This window comes from Carcharodon carcharias, chromosome 18 (assembly GCF_017639515.1).
Source record: "Carcharodon carcharias isolate sCarCar2 chromosome 18, sCarCar2.pri, whole genome shotgun sequence".
Classification (NCBI taxonomy): domain Eukaryota; kingdom Metazoa; phylum Chordata; class Chondrichthyes; order Lamniformes; family Lamnidae; genus Carcharodon; species Carcharodon carcharias.
The window spans coordinates 50433302-50451886 of NC_054484.1; the positions used below are offsets into that span (position 1 = coordinate 50433302).

General features: G+C 41.1%; 1 protein-coding gene across 1 annotated transcript in view; it reads left to right on the forward strand.

The window, feature by feature from the left end:
- The window catches only part of LOC121290451 (superoxide dismutase [Cu-Zn]-like), a 57116-nt gene that overhangs the window by 26011 nt on the left and 12520 nt on the right, over positions 1 to 18585 (forward strand). The window contains exon 3 of the mRNA XM_041210888.1: positions 9748 to 9817. Within this exon, the coding sequence (XP_041066822.1) occupies positions 9748 to 9817 (70 nt within the window). The remainder of the gene's footprint in view (positions 1 to 9747; positions 9818 to 18585) is intronic.

The following is an 18585-nucleotide window of genomic DNA, read 5'->3' on the forward strand; positions in this document are numbered from 1 at the left end:
ACCTTAAGAATAGAATAGACATTGACCACTTACCAAATACTCACCAAACAGCTAGCTTCTTCTCTGTAGTAGAGCAAGAACCAGTTTCTACAGGGTAAAAAAAGTTAGAAAAAGCAAAGGAGCACTCCTTCCCCTCCACTCTGAACTCCTTCAGCTCACCAAACTATCTCACTTCATTGAGGCCACATACTCAAATGCTGATTGCACTGAGATTGTCTGAATTTATATACTCTAAAGAAAGTGACTAGCTGAGCCCAGGTACAGCAAGGCAGTTCAAGCTAGTTTCCTTAATTAACTATTTCAGCTGCTGTCAGTGGATACCTTCCATCTCCCTGCATAGGCCCCTGGATTAGACTTTGAATTTAAACAGCACTATACAGATAATATTAGAATTTTAGAAATATATTTAAGTTTCCCTCAGCTCACCAAATTCTCACACTCCATTGAGGTCGCACCCTTAGTGCCACTCACACTGAGAATGTCATGCTCTCCCCTGCTGTCTATATACTTAGTGTATGTCTCTTTACTTACCCTCAATTTTTTTGATATCTTTATTCACCCATGGTGACTCATCAGGGTTTAGCTTGTTCTTGATTTTTAATGGAATATATTTTTCCCAGACTCTGTTGAACACCATTTTAAACATTTCCAATTATGTTTTATATCTTAGCTTGCCATTATTGTTGTCTATCCAAGTTCTGTTCTCAGCCCATCAAAATCGGCTTTTCTCCAATCTATTCCCCCACCTTTATCATACTGATGTTCTTTTGATTACTATCTTAAAGTATGTAATATTATGGTCCCTATTGCCTAGATTGTTCTTGCTTTTACTATTTTTATCTCTTATGGCCAATTAATGTAAGGGTAGTTGAAATTCTGCCATGGTTATTCTATTGTTTTCACTCATTTTCCTAATTTGCCATATTTCTTTATCCACCTCCCTTTCACTATTAGATGGCCAGTAGAATACCTCTGTTAGTGTGGTCTATAGAATACCCCTGTAAGTGTGGTTTGACTGTTTATTATCTTAGAACTCTATCCATATGGATTTGATTTCTGTCTAGCTGATAGCCACGTCACTTTTTTTACTACTGCCATTATGTTTTCTCTAATAACTACAGCTACTCCATCTCTGGTTTTTCCCTCTCTATCTTCCCTAAATATGCTATACCTTGAAATGTTTAATTCCCAGTCCTAATTTTTCTGTAGCCACGTCCTATGTAAACTATTATGTTTGGTTCCTTACAATGTATTATTGCCCCTAGTTCCCCATTTTTGTTAAGAACGCCATACAAACAATTTAAGTCATTTTTAATAGCAATTCCTCCTACTTTCTTTTTAACCATCTTTTTACGCTGCTTTTCCAGAATTCTGTTTATCTCCTGGCCATTTAAGTCCTCATTTAGTTTATTCTTTCCTATGCTTTCTTTTCCTGTTTTTGTAGAATTTAGGCCAATTGTGTTTCTTATGTATCCCTCCTGTCATCTTATTAGTTTAAACCCTTTTGCTACTTCCTTATTTACCCTTTCCACTAGGACACAGGTCCCATCCTGGTTCATATGGACCTCCTCCCTGTCCCTAACTATGTTGTTTGTACCAACATGGACTATGATGACTGGATTACCCCCATCCCTTTCCAAATTCCCCTCCAGCTGCAATGAGATATCCCTTACATTGGCACCTGGTAGGCGATGCACTTTATGGCATACTTCTTCCTGGCTGAGGAGATGCTGTCTGTCCCCCTAAGTATCACTTCCACTGTCTTTCACCAACACCCTCACCTCCCCAGCCAACCTTGGCCAGCCTTCTGATCCACACTGTCTTGGTCTTTATTGTGACTGTCCTTCCCACAGTTTTTCTCGTCCTCACAAGTAGCCAGTGAAATGCATCTGTTGAACAGGACCAGTGCTTGAGGGAACTCCTTCCCAACCTCTTCTAAGTCCTGCTCCCTAACCATCATACGCTTCCTTTTCTGAACCTTGCTTTCCTTTGGGGTGTGACTGTGTTCTGAATGAAACTATTCAGAAATTCCTCCCCTCCTTTTATGTTTTGGAGTATCTCTAACTCTCACTTCAGCTCAAGGACTCTGAACTGAAGAGAAAGTGAGTATATTTTCTTGATTTACTGGTTTTTCAGTTTAAAAAAAAATAATTTTAACACATCTGTTTTTTTCACCTATTGATGCTTTGAAAAGATCAATGCTAATGGCTTACACCTGTGTGACAGATTTGGACTTCTAACACCAAGGAGACAAAAGAAAAGAGAGACCCAAATAGAGAGAATAGGTGGATAGTTTCAATCCTTATTATAATTTAATTTTTAAAATATTTTAAACAAAGCCTATTCAAGGAAAACAAATAAGAAGGCAAGGCACGGGAGGAGGGAAACTATTTGTGTGTCCAGGGGCCTCCTGCAACCTGCCCGTGGCTGGTGAGTCAATAGCAAATGGAGGATTAAGGTTTTTAATTACAACTGAGACCAAAGGGGAAGGAATGGTATAGGAGTTGAAGTGGTAGTTTAGCGGAATAGGTGTGGTAGTGAGAGAACTAAGGCATTGTAGGAAGGAAGATGGGTAGTGGGAAGCTGAAGAAATAAGAGATGCAATGAGAACATGAGGGAGTTGGATTGAAACCATGGATATTGAAGAAGGACATAGGAAGGAAGTAAGTGATGGCCACATTTTTCCTGCAACCTTCACCTGAAATGTAATCTGCAGCTGTTGGTGGCTCTATTTGCAGGAACTGAGAGAGGGGGTGGGGCAGGCAGCCAACACCTTCCCAGGAGGCAAGTTGGCAATTTAAATATAATGAGGCTGCTCACCTCACATATAACCACGATTTTAAATTGAAACCCTGGTTAGCTCAGTTTTCAGGCCTCAGGAAACCCAGTAGCTAAAGGGAACTGAAGACTGCTGGGTTCAGGAGTTAAGTGTGTATTCAGTTACCTACTGGTTCCAGTTTATCTGTATCACCAACCCCTTGAAGATCGGCATCTCCTCACCATCACCCCTCCAACTCTTCTAATTTCTACTATGAGGCCTTCAATCTCCTCCCCTTCCCTAATCCAACTTTTCTCTCCAGTGCATGGAAGTCTCTGATCCACGTTGTCTCTTCTCAGTTCCTTGTGAGGCCTCCAATTACACCTCTGCCTCAGCCGTTCTGATCACCCTAAAGATTGGCCTCCAATCTCCCCCACCTTTCTAATCCTTTTATTGCTCCTCTCTGCTCCCCAATTACGGCCTAGTGTTTAAGGCTTACTTCCTCACCTGATAGCCAATCAGTCATCAGTCTGGTTGGCCAAGATATTAAAAAAATGTCTGTCGTTCTCTGCCATTAAACTCAGCTGGTCCTGTGGAAAACTGTTCTTCTGGGTTCATCGATTACAAACCAAGTTCCCCTCTCTTTCCTGCCAGAGAGTTGATATCCAGCCTCACTTTCTAATGGAACGGTCCATGTAAATTTGTCACAGGTTTCTGCTAGATTTGCAATAATGGCCTGGATCTTTGTGGAGTCATTGAGACTCTATATCTCATCAAAAATGGTGCCATACGCTGGATTCATAAGTACCATCCCCATTTCTGACATCCTATTTTCACTGGTAGGGGAAAGGCAACAGGATGTGACTCCCACATGGGGAAACCCAAACCCAACTGGGTAGGGGTATGTGCCCCGTTTTCGCTGGAGCAAGGTCCTTATCCCTCAGTGTGTGACTTACAATTTTTAAAAAGTAGACATAAATACTCACAAAATGCTGATTAGATCTGTGAAACTGTTAAGCTGTTAACTTATTTACAGCTACTGCCCTTTATAATTTGAAAAGAAATCAACCTGCTGTGTCTCGGAGTTGAAAAAAAAAATCAGTTTGCGGTTTCAATAGCTGTTTGTTAACCTAACCCTAAGGGCTATCATTACAGTATTATTATTGCTTGACTGCTTCCACAATCTATCAATATCACAATGGGGAGGCTGTACAGCTTGACTGACAGTTCCAAGAGGTTATTAGGGGATTACCTGTCTTTGATATGGGGCTATGGATACAAATACTTGTTATTATAAAGGATTAAGTTCTTGAGGGAATTTGAAAATATTGAATGGGCTTTTCAGTGAGAGTTATTTTTTATAACATGAAGTCTGTAATGGATACTTAGAACTTTATTTCATCTTAGCATAGCTCCTGAAGTCTGCCCATGGTAGATACTGGGTGAGTTGGCATGGAGGATGAAAGAGCAAAGGGTGTGGGTGGGAGGATATAATTTGGCACAAAGTTGGCATAGGGGCTATAAGAAGCCATGGGAATGATTGAGGGTGAGCTGTGTGTTGGCATGAGTTGACACTTTGTTGGCATAGGGGCTCTACGGGGTCATGGAGATGAGGCGGAATAGGTTGGCATGGAGTGTATGAGGGGCCATTGGTGGTAAGTATAGGGCATGGGTTGGTATGAATGGCGCATGGAAGTAGGTGGGGGGTGAGGGCTAGAGGGCCCAATATTCAACCACACAACTGGGACAAAGCCCTAGAGCACCAAGACAGGCTTTTTAGCAGACCTGACTCCAACAGACACCCACTCTCCCCTAACCCCTCCGGAATGAAGATCCCATTATTCGGGGTATTTTTTCCCAAGGCAGGTGTGACAAGGCAGGAAATTTCCCGATTCTGCATGCCTGCTCTGCTGCTTTGAATGTTACCTGAGGAGTTGCAAACAGAACACTGTGCAATCATCAGCGAACATCCCCACTTCTGACCTCATGATGGAGGGAAGTTAATTTATGAAGCAGCTGAAGATGATTGGACCTAGGACAGTGCCCTGAGGAATTGCAGCAACAATATCCTAGGGCTGACATGATTAGCCTCCAACAGCCACAACCTTATTCCTTTGTGTTAGGTATGACTGCAGCCAGTGGAGAATTTTTCCCCTGATTTTCATAGATGGCACCTTTACTGGTGCCCTTTAATGTAATACTGTAAAATCATGCTCTTTTGCCCATGTTTGGACCAAGGCTATTATGAGGTCCGAAGCTGTATGGTCCTGCGAGAACTCAAACTGAGCATTGGTGACTAAGTGTCACTTGATAGCCGTGTCAATAACTCCTTTCATCGCTTTGTTGACGATTGAGAACAGACTAATGGGACGGTAATTAACCAAACTGGATTTTTCTTACTTTTTGAGGACAGGACCTACTTGGGTAATTTTCCACTTTATCAGGTAGATGCCAGTGTCATAATTGTATTGGAATGGGGTGTAAAACAAAGGATAGAGGATTCAATGGTGACCGAATTTCACAGTTGACCTAGTATTAGAGGAAGATTCCAAAACAAAGATGGGGTTAATGACAAGAGGTCTGAAAATGGTCATAACCCTAGCCAATTTGAAAGTTGGGACCAAAAGCGTGTCTGGGATGATGACCATAGGTGTTTAAACCCAAAAAAAGGAGGGGGACTGGTTAATCGGTGTTTTCGGTGTGATTCCCAGTATCATTACATGATGAATTGCCCACAGTGAAGGAATCACGTTTTTGAAGTGACCCACGAGACAGATTCATCTGAAACTGAAAATGATGATGGTGACTGCCATGATGGAATTGTATTGATCACTGAAAGTTTGAATCCAGTGATGAGTATCTTGATGGTAGATTCCTTCAGCTGCTCAGTTCTGGACAGTAGTTGCACTTCTACAGTGTGCGGCATGGACTGGCTTGACTGTTACCTGGAGTCTGTCGATGAGGCCGACTGGTGGAAGGTCAAGGAGTATGAAAGCTCTACCTGCTTCAGGTTTGGAGATGACAATACATTAACATCCTCCAAACAGGTAGTCCTCCCTTGTAAGGTAGCAGGGATCAATCTATTTATCAGTCCTGATCTGGTTTCTAGCGAAATACCGTTATTGTTGAGTTAATCTGCGATGAAGGCGGCTCAGATGATGCTAGATATGAACAATGATAGAGCAGTCATGTTTGGAAAAATGTGGAAGCTACTTGGAAGTCAGTAGCGCTGAAGAGTTGTCTTGAAAATAAACCTGCTTAAACCAAAAGACCAGCTTGGATTAATTCTTCCACCACAACCTCTTATTGTGAGTAACATTGTTGCAGAGGATGGTTTCAACAAGGTGATTGCCATATTAACATGGGGTGCTGCTAGTTCTGGAACACAGCTGTTCAGCACTACAGCCAGGATATCACCGGTTCATAGCCTTTTGCTCTATTGAGGCTATATCTAGTGTGCTCAACTGTTTCCTGATATAATATGGAGTCAATTGAATAGGCTGGACTAGCACATGTGATGCTGGGAACCTCAGGATCACTTGGCCTTTGGCTGAAGATGTTTGCAAATGCTTCAGTCTTGTCTTTTGCACTGATGTGCTGGGCTCTTCCAACGTGTGAGGATGGGGATGTTCATGGAGCCACCCCCTTCTGTTAGTTGTTTAATTGTCCACCACCATTCACAACTGGATGTGAAGGATATGCAGAACTTTGATCTGATCTGTTGGAAATACTTCATTCTGTCTGTAAGTGCTTCTGCTGTTTAGCATTTGGTGCTGTGGCTTCACGAGGTATGCCTGATTCTGCTGCTAACACCCTCTCCTACACTCATTGAACCAGGATGAGTCTCCTGGTTTAATGGTGATGGAGGGTGAGGGATATGCTGGGCCACGAGATTATAGACTGTGGTGAAATACAGTTCTGCCTCTTGATGGCCTACAATGGCTCATGGATGCCCATTTTTGAACCACTAGATCTGTTTTATACCTGTTCAATTTAGCTCAGTGGTAGTGCCATCCAAGATGATGTAGGGTGTCCTCCATGTGAAGACAGGACCTCATCTCCATGAGGTGTGTGGTGGTCTGTTAATACTGTCATGGATAGATGCAACTGCAACAGGTAGATTGGCGAGGATGAAGTCAAGCATGTTTTTCCCTTGTATTGCACCACCTGCTGCCGGCCCAGTCTAGCAGCTATCTCCTTCAGAATTTAGCCAGTTTAGTTAGTTTGGTGATACCGAGCCCCTTTGGTGATGGACAGTGAAGCCCTTCATTCAGAGTTCATTATGTGCCATTGCTACACTCGTGTTTTTTCTAAATGGTATTAGGTATGGTCCAATCACGGCTTTGTATAGCTGAAGCATGACTTGTGCCCCTTTTGATTCTAGTCCTCTAGATTTAAAAACAACATTTCATTAGCCTCTTTGATTATTTTCTCTACCTATCAATGATATGGAGCTGGGTCCCCAAGTCTCTTTAAATCTCCACTGTTTCTAGCTTTTCATCATTTAGAAAATGTTCTACCCTTTTTAGGTCCAATTTTAGCCTGTATTGAAACCCATTTGCCACCGTTTTGCCCATTTGCTTAATCAGACAATATTTGTGTAATTTTTTGCTTCCATCTATATTGATTACAGAGCTGCCTCTCTTTGTCTGATCAGCAAGTTTGGATATGTGGCTGTCTATTCCAACAGCTAAGTTGTTAATAAAAACAGTGAATAGTTGAGGCCCCCAAAAGCAGATTCTTATGGGCCACCACTAGTCATGTCTTGCCAATTAGAGTGCCTACCTATTTTCCCTACTCTGTCTCCTGCCACCCAGCCAAATTCACAACCAAGACAATAATTTTCCCCAATTATTTAGAATACTATTTAACTTTACCACGGGCAGAATTTTACATGCCATGGGCGGGCACGTGCCCGACCTGTTCGGGCGTAAAATCACACGAGATTATGCTGGGCGAGCATCCCGGCGTCATCGCGCACTCGCACAATATTTTGCTGGCCGGGCGTGTGCGCGCAGCAGTCAGAAGCACGCCCGCTGACAATAAACTCCATTAATGGCGCAATCGAATGCGATTTTTTATGGACCATCCAATCTACGGTTGGTGGATAGGCCAGTTGGTCAGGTGGGCTTTACATTTTTCATGAAACCTCATCCAAGGGCGGGATAAGATCTCTGTTAGGAAATAAAATAAAAATAAATATCTGGAGACAGCATTTTTATGAGGCATGCTTTCAGGTGCATGATTGTGCTGCATGCACATTTTTTGCAGCTTTTTTTAATGCTTTATTTTATTATTTGCAAGTCTACAGCTCTCTGAGGCAGCTGTCTGCCTTCAGGGAGCTCAGTAGAAGCGCTTGCCCGCACCTGCAGTGACATCGTCACCTACCCTCTTCCCACCCCCACCTCAGCAGTGCTGAGCTTTTTGGCGCCCGTTTCACACTGGCTGTTAATTGGCCAGCCAGCGTGAAATCGTGGTTGGGGGCCAATCGGGTTTGGGAGCTTGTTCCTCGACCACTCCTAGGCCCGCTGATTGAGTGTGCCCGACAAGGGAAAAATTCAGGCCCACAAATAAAAGATTGTCCCTGATTTGATCTGGGGGAAAAAAAAACTTACTGGTTACTCACCAATCAACTCTTTCCCTTTTGCTGATATCACTTTAGGTGATTCTTTCTTCCTTGTGCATTCGCTCCCTTACCCTGTGATTCTCCAATTGACATTAGTAAACCAGTTCGCGTTTTCATGATCAGTAATGACTGATACTAATATTTTATTCTGGATTTGATTTTTTTTAAAAATGCAATTCAAATTCAAACTGTCACAGTAGGAATTTAAATTCCATCTGCATATTTTTAGCCCAAGCCTTTGGATTATGAGGCCATTAACACTATCGTTGCACTATCATAACCGTTAACTGTAATTGCAAGAAAAAAAACACCCTGCTCTTTGAAAAATGCCATGGGAAGAATAACATAAGAGAATGGCAGGAATTACACATTACAAAAGAATAAGTTACAATTGCAGGATTTTTAAAAACCTTTCACTTGGAGTAAGAGCATAGGAGTATTTGTTATATAGTAGTACATTATATGTTATTGGCTTAACAAACCACAATCATTTTATTTACCTATTGCAGCACCATGGGAGATCTGCCTGCTTGTGTGTGTATGTGTTTATCCAGCTTCAAATATTAAGTGATATTCTCTCCATGCAGACAGAGTACTTTCGTTACATATGCAAAACAATCTTAAAATGCATAATCTTACAATTCAGGTTTAGGTTCTGAGAATGTGGAATATACCATCTCAGAAGGTCATAAATGCAAAATCAATAGAATATTCAAAAGAAGATAAATACTGACAGGAAATAAAGTCGTTAAGGTATATGGAAAAAAAAGCAGGAAATTAGGATTCAAAAGATAGAGCTGCAAATAACAGAGCAGGCTCATTGAATCGGATTACCTTCTGTTCCTATGTACTTCTGAACTGGAGCTTGAAGCTGGCAAGAGCATTCCAATTCACAAAGTTGCCTGAGAAAACAGCAGTTTTAAACTGTGAATAACCTGAGGGTTCACTTACTTCCCACTTAGACTTCATAGGCTCAAAGGGACACTGTTTCAATTACCAGCAGACTTCTGCATTGCATGGTATAACATTGATATTCTTATAAACTACATATGATTAGACTTACTAAATACAATACAGTGGAAAATCTATTCATGTATCAAGGTTCATGCATAAAAAGCAACTATAATCCAGCATAAATTTGTGTCCTTTGGGCAAGGAAGAGCCTGATGAAAGACTCAATGCATCCATCAGTATCTGAAACTCTAATTTCGGTACCTCTCTAAGACCACGCTGCACAAAAATAAATGAAGGAAAAGGTGTTCAATAGAATTCTGGATTTGTTGAAAATATTTATGTTACTAGTCCAATAAGTAAAGTGAGTTCATTTTTCAATGATATAAAAACAGTTAAATATTTCTTTTAGGCTGTGGCAGTACTGGATCTCATTACAACCCTTGTAATGAAACTCATGGAGCACCACAAGACAAAAAGAGGTGAGTTTTACCAAAATGCTTAAAAAAATTAGACAAAATTACTTCATATTACCCTAATTAATTAATTAGGCTAAGTTCACCTTGTACTGTTGGCTTTTAATCTTAAAATGTTGTCATCAATTCAGGAAATTATCTACAAATAAGAACATAAGAAATAGGAGCAGGAGTAGACCATATGCCCTTTGAACCACTTTTGTCATTCAATATGATCATAGATGTGAATTAATCATAAGCTGATTACTTGTAAGACTTAATTGAGAGAGAATTATTAGGCTTCAGATAAACAACCTTACAAGTGATTGTTTCTGTTGAATCTAGATTAGTTTCATTTAATGAGTTATGGTCTTAATTTATCGGTGGCTCAGTATGTCAGTCCAGGTGTTCAGAATACTTCAAGTCATATTACATTCTACTACAGGTTTTAAAAAAAGCAAATGATTATACTTAGTAAACTAACTATGCCAGTTGAGTGATTTGTTGGGAGCTTAGGGATGTATCCAGCCAAACTGCAACCCCAACAATAAACCTCATAATTAGCCTATATTTTAATACTAGCAAACCAAAGGCTGTATTTCAGAAGGTGCAGAATATTATTAGATTTAATTGTGTTGTCTGAGGAGGGGTATACAGAAAGAGGGCAGCAAAAAGATTGTTCTCAAATGAAAGGCATAAATGAACCATTTCCCCAGTGACAATCAATTACTATGGTTACTTAGGCTCAACAAGAAGGTAATTACTGGTGCCTTATTTTGAGAGCTCCTCGGTGACTCCAATTGTGCTAACTCCTTGCTTTAAACTAACAATATTTTTGTTACAGGACCTTTCCAGGCATCGGGAGGAGATTAGTGGTCAAGATTGCATACACTCTTGCACTTAAAAGTTGGAAAAACTCTGCTTTTCAGAAATATGAAAACTTTGTTAACTAAAGAATAGAAATGACATAATGGAAACATTCCATTTGGCCTAACTAGTCCAAGATGGGATTTATCCTCCTTGCAAGCAGTAGTTGTTATCCCATGTGCCTGCGCTTATTGTTACTGGCAATCCCAGAATGCTAGATATGTTTGACAGCGTCTGGAATTCAAGTCTTTTCCATCAATTCACTGCAGCTATCAACTGTAAGGAACTCTGTCCCTTCAATGTGGTAATGGACCACAATGTCCAGAGATTAATATACCTAGACTGCCAGATCTCCAGGTAAATATATGACTTGATTCATAATCTGTCTTGTATACCTTCGGCTGAATGGGACAACTAACTGGAAAACTGGTTATTGTGGGATCATGCCTTTGGTCTACACTATGGGTCATAGGCTTAATCTATTAACACAATTCCTTCCACCAGAAATGCTGGTCTAGTACTGACTAAATACGACCAGATATGCAAAGTAATGAAGCTCATAGTCCCATCATTCTTGTAATTGGAGGGTAGCCATTCTTTGTGCCAGTATAGTAATTATTATAGAAAGACAAGGCCAGAAGTTTCATTGTGGTAAGATTGTCTGTAGAAATGTGGCAGGGCAAAACTTATGCCTGCTCCCTGCACTAGTGTTGGTCTTGCTAAAGCTTATAGAATATTCTGAACAGACTGTGGCATTGTGGCTGTTTGGGAGCTAGCCAGTTTATATATGGGAAAGGGCATGTTGCTTCAAGATTCAAATGCATCTTAAAGAATCAGGAATTGTATATGACTGTTTTGATGGAAAGGAGTAAGATTTATTTACACAAAATAACACAGGTCTGCAGCAAGACACAGAGCTCTCATGTTGACAGAGCTCAAATGAAACCATGTTTGGAATGGAGCATTGGAATACCTCAGTGGAAATACTCAAGCCTGGTAAAAGAAGGTGATCAAAGCAGGCAATACCAACTCAATGCATAACTGCTCAGTGCCTGAAAAAGTCTAGTGATCTTATCAGGTTAGGCAAAGCAAGAGAAGTAAGCCAGATCTCCCAGGAGCGTATTGTGCTAAGCCTGTCTATCATTTACAACCATCTCCTTCTCATTGTGCTGAACTTACTTTTAGCCTTTATGCAACCCAGCCTTAACCTGCATCTACTTTTTCACTTGGATGAACCCCACTGAAAGCCTCATATGGAAATGTTTGTTCATGAACCTGTCATCACCACACATCTTCATTAGGATCCGCCTGCTGACACCTGCCTTTGACTTCATCCCATAGCAGGTAGACAATATTTGCATGTCTTTAATTCCTAAAGGCCCTCCATAACATGAAAAATTAGTCACCATGTGGATTTTTCTTCTCCAACTTCTACCCTCTTACCCTATTTGAGGATGAAGCTATAGAGCATCTGTGTCACTAGCCACTAGGGGACATTGGCGAGCAGATGCCTGTTGTAAACTTGCCATGACATCCTGTTTCTCTACCTAATCCTAGTATGATCTGCATTATCTGTCAGTGAATTAGATCATGAAATTCATGTGCAAACTCTTCCTCTGCAACTGATTTCTTTCCTCCTCATTCAAAAAAAAGCAGAAAAGGAAGATCATCTCCCAGGTGTCTCTACTTCTGCTCCTGGTAACACCATTACATACTATCTTAATTGACTGCTCCCTGCTATGTTCCAGTTTAGACATATGTATTTGAAGGAGATTAATGAATGAGATGGTAGTGCAAAGAGTGAATCATGAGTGCCTGAGAAGCTTTTGAGTCTAGATGCCCATGCCCAAGATGTGTACCATGGGGCTTGCCATTTGGACACCTGTTATGATCTGGTTAGGGACCAGTAACTTGTTTGTTAAAGTAGGCATAATTTGAAATCCCAGGTATTTACTAAGAGAATAAAGCCACAAGATTCCACGGTTTCAAACAAAACAAGGAATTTTACTATACAAGAGTCAACAAAGCAAAGAGTCAATACTATTTAATAAAAACAGAAAATGCTGGACAAGCTCAGAGAGGGAGAGAGAGATAGAGTTAACGTTTCGCACGACTCTTCTGAGGAGCTCGTCTACATCCAGAATTAACATGAATTAAACATGAATTAACAGGCAAACTAGTCAAACACGTCACAAATTCCACACTAAATGGCAGAAACAACCAAGACAGGTCCCACAAATTTCTCAGCAACACACCCAGAATTCAGTGATTGCTGTGAGTCACAAAAAAATCCAATAAAACTGTCTTCCTTACAAGGAATTTCGGCTCCTTTCCTTCAAAGAGCTAGTCTGATCCCCAGCCGCCAGCATTTCTACTCCATTTAAGTTCCATGGGTGCAATTACCAAAAGGCACACTGTTCCAGATCTCCCTCATCTCTCTCAGATCTACTCCCAGAACCAGCCTTTTTGGCCGCCTTTTCCAGCTGTGCTGACCTAATTCTAATCCTGTCCCACTATGTTGGTCACAGCATGCCTAAGTACAGGCATGGTCCCAGCACCTCAGCCCTGCTGCTGCCAATAGCTGCCAGCTTCATGGAGCAGACAGCTCCACTGAGCTGACAACTGCTCCTTGGCTTCTCTGAACCCCAATTCCCACGGGCTACCCTGAGCCACAGCAGAACAGAGCTAGCGACCTTCTGCCCCTCTTCAGCTTTGGACTAAACTCATCACGTGGGTTCGTTTTTTGCACTGCCCCCAGGTCCCATGGCCAGGTTTTCATGCCATCTTCCCAGCCATCAAAGGGAACCCAGAACTGAGCATGCGCTCAGCGCTTTTATCAGAACCAGGGGCATGCCGGGAGTTGTTGTCCTCCTGCAGCACGACCCAGATTGGCAGGCAGCAGAGTCAAATTTCCTCACACAGCCAAGACAGCTATGTTAAAACATTGTAGCCATTTACTTCATATGCTGCTATCACTCAGGTAACAACTGGGAGGAGTTCAAGAGATTAAATATTATACATTTGCACCATGTGAAGAAAGTTTGGAATGATGAGGGGCTTTCATTAAAAATTTGGTTGCACTAAAGTTGTGTTTGCAGACATTGATTTTGTAGAAAAGGCTAACTATACACTGGATAAATGTGGTAGTCAAGAGGTGGTCCTCTATCAGATTAGAGCAAATATCTCTTGCAGCTGGCACTGAGTTATCTAGGACATTCTGTTCAGACCATTGCTGCCTCTCTAACTGTTCTCCCTGCAGTCCTTAGATGCCATCATCTTCTGGGGATTTTATAAGAAGACCTTTTAGTAAGTCAGTAGGAAGTACACCACCACAATCCTCAAGACTCTAGCAGAACTATATTGCAAAGCGCCCCTTAATAATCTATATCCCTGAAGTATGCCATCAGTTGTGCACTGTATAACAATGTTGGTGAAAGAATGTACTTTACTATAGCGATGCCTAGCGATATCATGGAAAGGTTACAGGTGTCATCAGCTAAGTCTGTAAAAGTGTGTTCTTGGTCTCCTAGAATCTACTTAGACATATGCCTTTCTAGATCAGAGTGTGAGCATGATTAATGATTTAAAGTGAAGGCCTCATGGTAGCTACCAGAAAAGCAAGAATTTACTTCCATAGTCTGGTGCAACTGATTGCATACAAGCTGGATATGAGAGTGAATTATTTTCCTGGTGAGATGAGTGAGAAAATTGATAAATGAAGCTGAGGAAAAGGAAAGTGCTGTATAACAATTATACCATAGCTTTTCATTGTCTAAGTGGGTGGGGTCAGAGAGAAGTGCTTCAGATTTTTTTTCCCCTAATTGGTCTTGGTATTTATCCAGTGTGTCACCTTTCTTATCAGATCATATGGCTTTCGGGTGGAATGGGGGAGTGTATGTATTGTGATGGACTAAATATCACAGTTGTATCAGACAGGCTTGTTGAACCAGTGGATCTTTTCCTGTCTGTCATTGTTAGGTTGCACCCATGTGGACACATACTATGACTTCTCGTACTTGGGGAATTCTGCTCTCTAAAATTGCTGTCCTCTGACTTTGTATCACCAGTTATCCATGATAAAGTGAATTAGCTGTCTTGCTTTAGCACACAAGGCTTTTTACATTGGTGCCCACAGCTAAAGTCACAAAGGTAAATGATGAAGTAGTTGTCGGCAAAAACACAAACATTTTTCTGTACTTATTTGTGTACGGAATCTGTTTAATTTACTTTCACTTTTTCTTTGCCACCTACCAACATTGGACACCCGTTTTATACACACAATGTATGCTGAGCGTTAATGAGGAGGTAGTGATAGAAGATGGGATGTATAACATCATCATGCCATTAATACATGTTCAGCCTTTATGAAGAGGAAAATACAGCCTATCTTCCACATTTGATTAATTTATTGTGCTAATGACTGCTGTGTTAATGTGCACGGAGTATACCTGCTGCTCTAACAATATGGTGGTTATGCTGGTTACTCTATATTTGTATTCCTGGACTGGAATATTATGTCCTTTGTACAAGTTGAACGCTGCGATGGTAGTTCTATTTTTAATTTATTCATTCACAGGATGTAGTGCATTTATTGCCCATCCCTAATTGTGCTTGAGAAGATGATGGTGAGCCTCTTTCTTGAACTGTCCAGGAGGTGAAGGTACTCCCATAATGCTGTTAAGAGAGAATTATAGGATTTTGACCTAACGAATATGAAGAACAGTGATATATTTCTAAGTTAGGATGATGTGTGACTTGTGTAAGGGGCGACTCGATTGAAACATATAAGATCCTGAGAGGTCTTGACAAGATGGATGTGGAAAGGATGTTTCCTCTCGAGGGAGAATCTAGATAGTTGTTTAAAAATAAGGGGTTGGCCATTTATGACAGAGATGAGAAGACTTTTTTCTCAGAGGATCGTGAATCTTTGGAACTCTTTTCCTCAAAAGGCGGTGGAAGCAGAGTCTTTGAATATTTTTAACGCAGAGTAGATAGATCCTTGATAAGCAAGGGGATGAAAGGTTATTGGGGGTAGACAGGAATGTGGAATTGAGGTTACAATCAGATAAGCCATGATCTTATTGAAGGGTGCAGCAGGTTCGAGGGGCCCAGGGGCCTACTTCTCTTAATTCCTCTTCTTTGAGGATATGAGTTTAGAGGTGGCGGTGTTCCCATGTGCCTGTAAAATAAAAACTGAAAATGCTGGCAAAATTCAGCAGGTCTGGCAGCATCTGTGGAGAGAGAAACAGAGTTAATGTTTCAAGTCTGTATGACTCTTCTCAGATGTTTCACTGTGTCAAGATTGCCAATAGAAACGTAGCAGGGCAAAATCTCTGCTGCTTACTGCACCTGTTCTGGCCTAGCTGAAGTTTATAGAATATTCTGAACAGGCTCATAACCGTGTCATTGTGTTTGATTGGGAGCTAGCCATTTTGTATGTTGCCTCAAGATTCTATTAAATCTTAAGGAGTCAGGAATTGTATATGACTGCTTTAATGGAAAGGAGTAAGATTTATTTACACAATATAATACAGGTCTGCAGCAAGGCACAGAGCTGTCATGTTGACAGGGCTGCTGGCTCAAATAAGACCATGTTTGGGATGGAGCACTGGAATATCTCAATGGAAATACTCAAGCCCAGTGAAAGAAGGTGATCAAAGCAGGCAGTACCAACTCAATACATAACAGCTCAGTGACTGAAAAAGTTGGAGAAGAAAAATCCACATGGTGACTAATTTTTCATGTTATGGAAGGTCTTTGGGAATTCAAGACATGCAAATGTTATCTGTCTGCTATGAGATGAAGTCAAAGATAGATGTCAGCAGGCAGACACTAGTGGAGGTGTATGATGATGACGGGTTCATGAATAAATATTTACATATCATGAGGCTTTAAGTGGGGTTCATCCATCTCATACAGACTCAAAACATTAACTCTCTCCACAGATGCTGCCAGACTTGCTGAGGTTTTCCAGCATTTTTTTTTTTTATTTCAGATTTCCAGCATCCACAGTATTTTGCTTTTATCTTCCAATGTGTCTTCTGCCCTTGTTCTGGGTTCTAGAATTGGGAGGTGCTGTTCGGCCTTGCAAAGCTGTTGCAGTGCATTTGTAAATTGTACACACTCCGCCGTGGTGTAGGGGTGTTGGAGGGAGTGAATGTTTAAGATGGTGTTTGGGGCACCAGCCAAGAGGGTTGCTTTGTTCTGGATAATGTTGAGTTTCTTGTATTGTTGGATTTGTACTGAACCAAGCAAATGGAGAGTTTCCCATCGCCCACCTGACTGTGTCTTGTAGGCACTGGAAAGGCTCTGGCAAGTCAAGCAGTGAGTCACTTGCTGCCGAATACCCAACATTTATGTGGCTTGTTCATTTAAGTTTCATGTAAGTGGTAAACCTGCAGGATATTGATGGTATGGAGATTTGAGAATAGTAATACCATTGAATGTCAAAAGGAGGTGATTAGACTTTCTGTTGTTGAAGATGGTCATTTTCTGCCACTTGTGTGGCATGACTGTTACTTGTCGATTTTCAAGCCTGGATTATTTTCTATTCATATTTGGGATATGGGTGTCGCTGGCTAGGCCAGCATTTATTGCCCATCCCTAATTGCCTTTGAGAAGGTGGTGGTGAGCTGCCTTCTTGAACCGCTGTGGTCCTTGTGGTACAGATACATCCACAGTGCTGTTAGAGAGGGAGTTCCAGGATTTTGACCCAGCGACAGTGAAGGAACCGCGACATATTACCACATCAGGATGGTAAATGACTTGGAGCGGAACTTCCAGATGGTGATGTTCCCATGTGTTAGCTGCCCTTGGCCATGTCTTTCTGCATACGGACATGGATTGCTTCATTATTTGACGAATTATGAATGGAATTGAACATGCAATCATTAGCATGATTCTGACCTTAAGATCGAAGGAAGGTCATTGAAGCAGTTGAAGATGGTTGGGCCTGGGCCTGGATCTCCACCTATGGTGGAGTAGCATATATAGATTCTAAGTGCCTTTACGTACTATGCTCATGAAAATGCATCTGATGTCTATTTCTGGTGTGGATTGTTGTGCAATGTGTTCTTTGTTTCTCGATGATCCAGATTCACATCAAGCAGCTTCATGTTAGTAATATGTAATTCTACCTTTAGGACCTCCCTAAGTAACAAACTTAATGTAGAGTTACTGCATGACAAAATACTTGCCATCTATGTTCTACTTTTAAAAAAAAATAGATCCCAACATTTGGTTGTATCCTTGTGCAGTACAAACTATTTGAGAATTATGTACTTTATGAAATAATTGAGAGAATACAATAATGACCTTTACAGTAATATCTTTTAGTATTGCTTATGTGATATTCCCTTCTTTTGCCCCATAGAAGATAATGGACAATAAAAGGTTTATAAACTTATGTAATTAGCTTTGAAGCTTGTCCACACCAAGAATTAGCCATTGATACAACCCAAACAATGATTCACTAAGATAAAAGCAAAAAACTGCAGATACTGGAAATCCAAACAAAAACAAAAATAGCTGGAAAAACTCAGCAGATCTGGCAGCATCTGCGGAGAGGAACACAGTTAACGTTTCGAGTCCGAATGAAGGGTCATCCGGACTCGAAACATTAACTGTGTTCCTCTCCACAGATGCTGCCAGACCTGCTGATTTTTTCCAGGTATTTTTGTTTTTGTTCCAAACAACGATTCACTGTTTTGGGCAAATGATCTACAGGAGTGAGAACATCGTAGGGGGCGGGGTTGGAGGTTGGAATTTTAACCTGACAAGGGTGGAGGTTTTCTGAGTAGGCAGCAGATTAAAACACCTGAAATTATTGACACATTGGGAATCTGGCAGGAATCCGCCAATTTCTACCTTTAACTTGAGTGAGATCTGCAGTGTACCGAAATCTCTGTGAAACAGGTGGATCTGCTTTT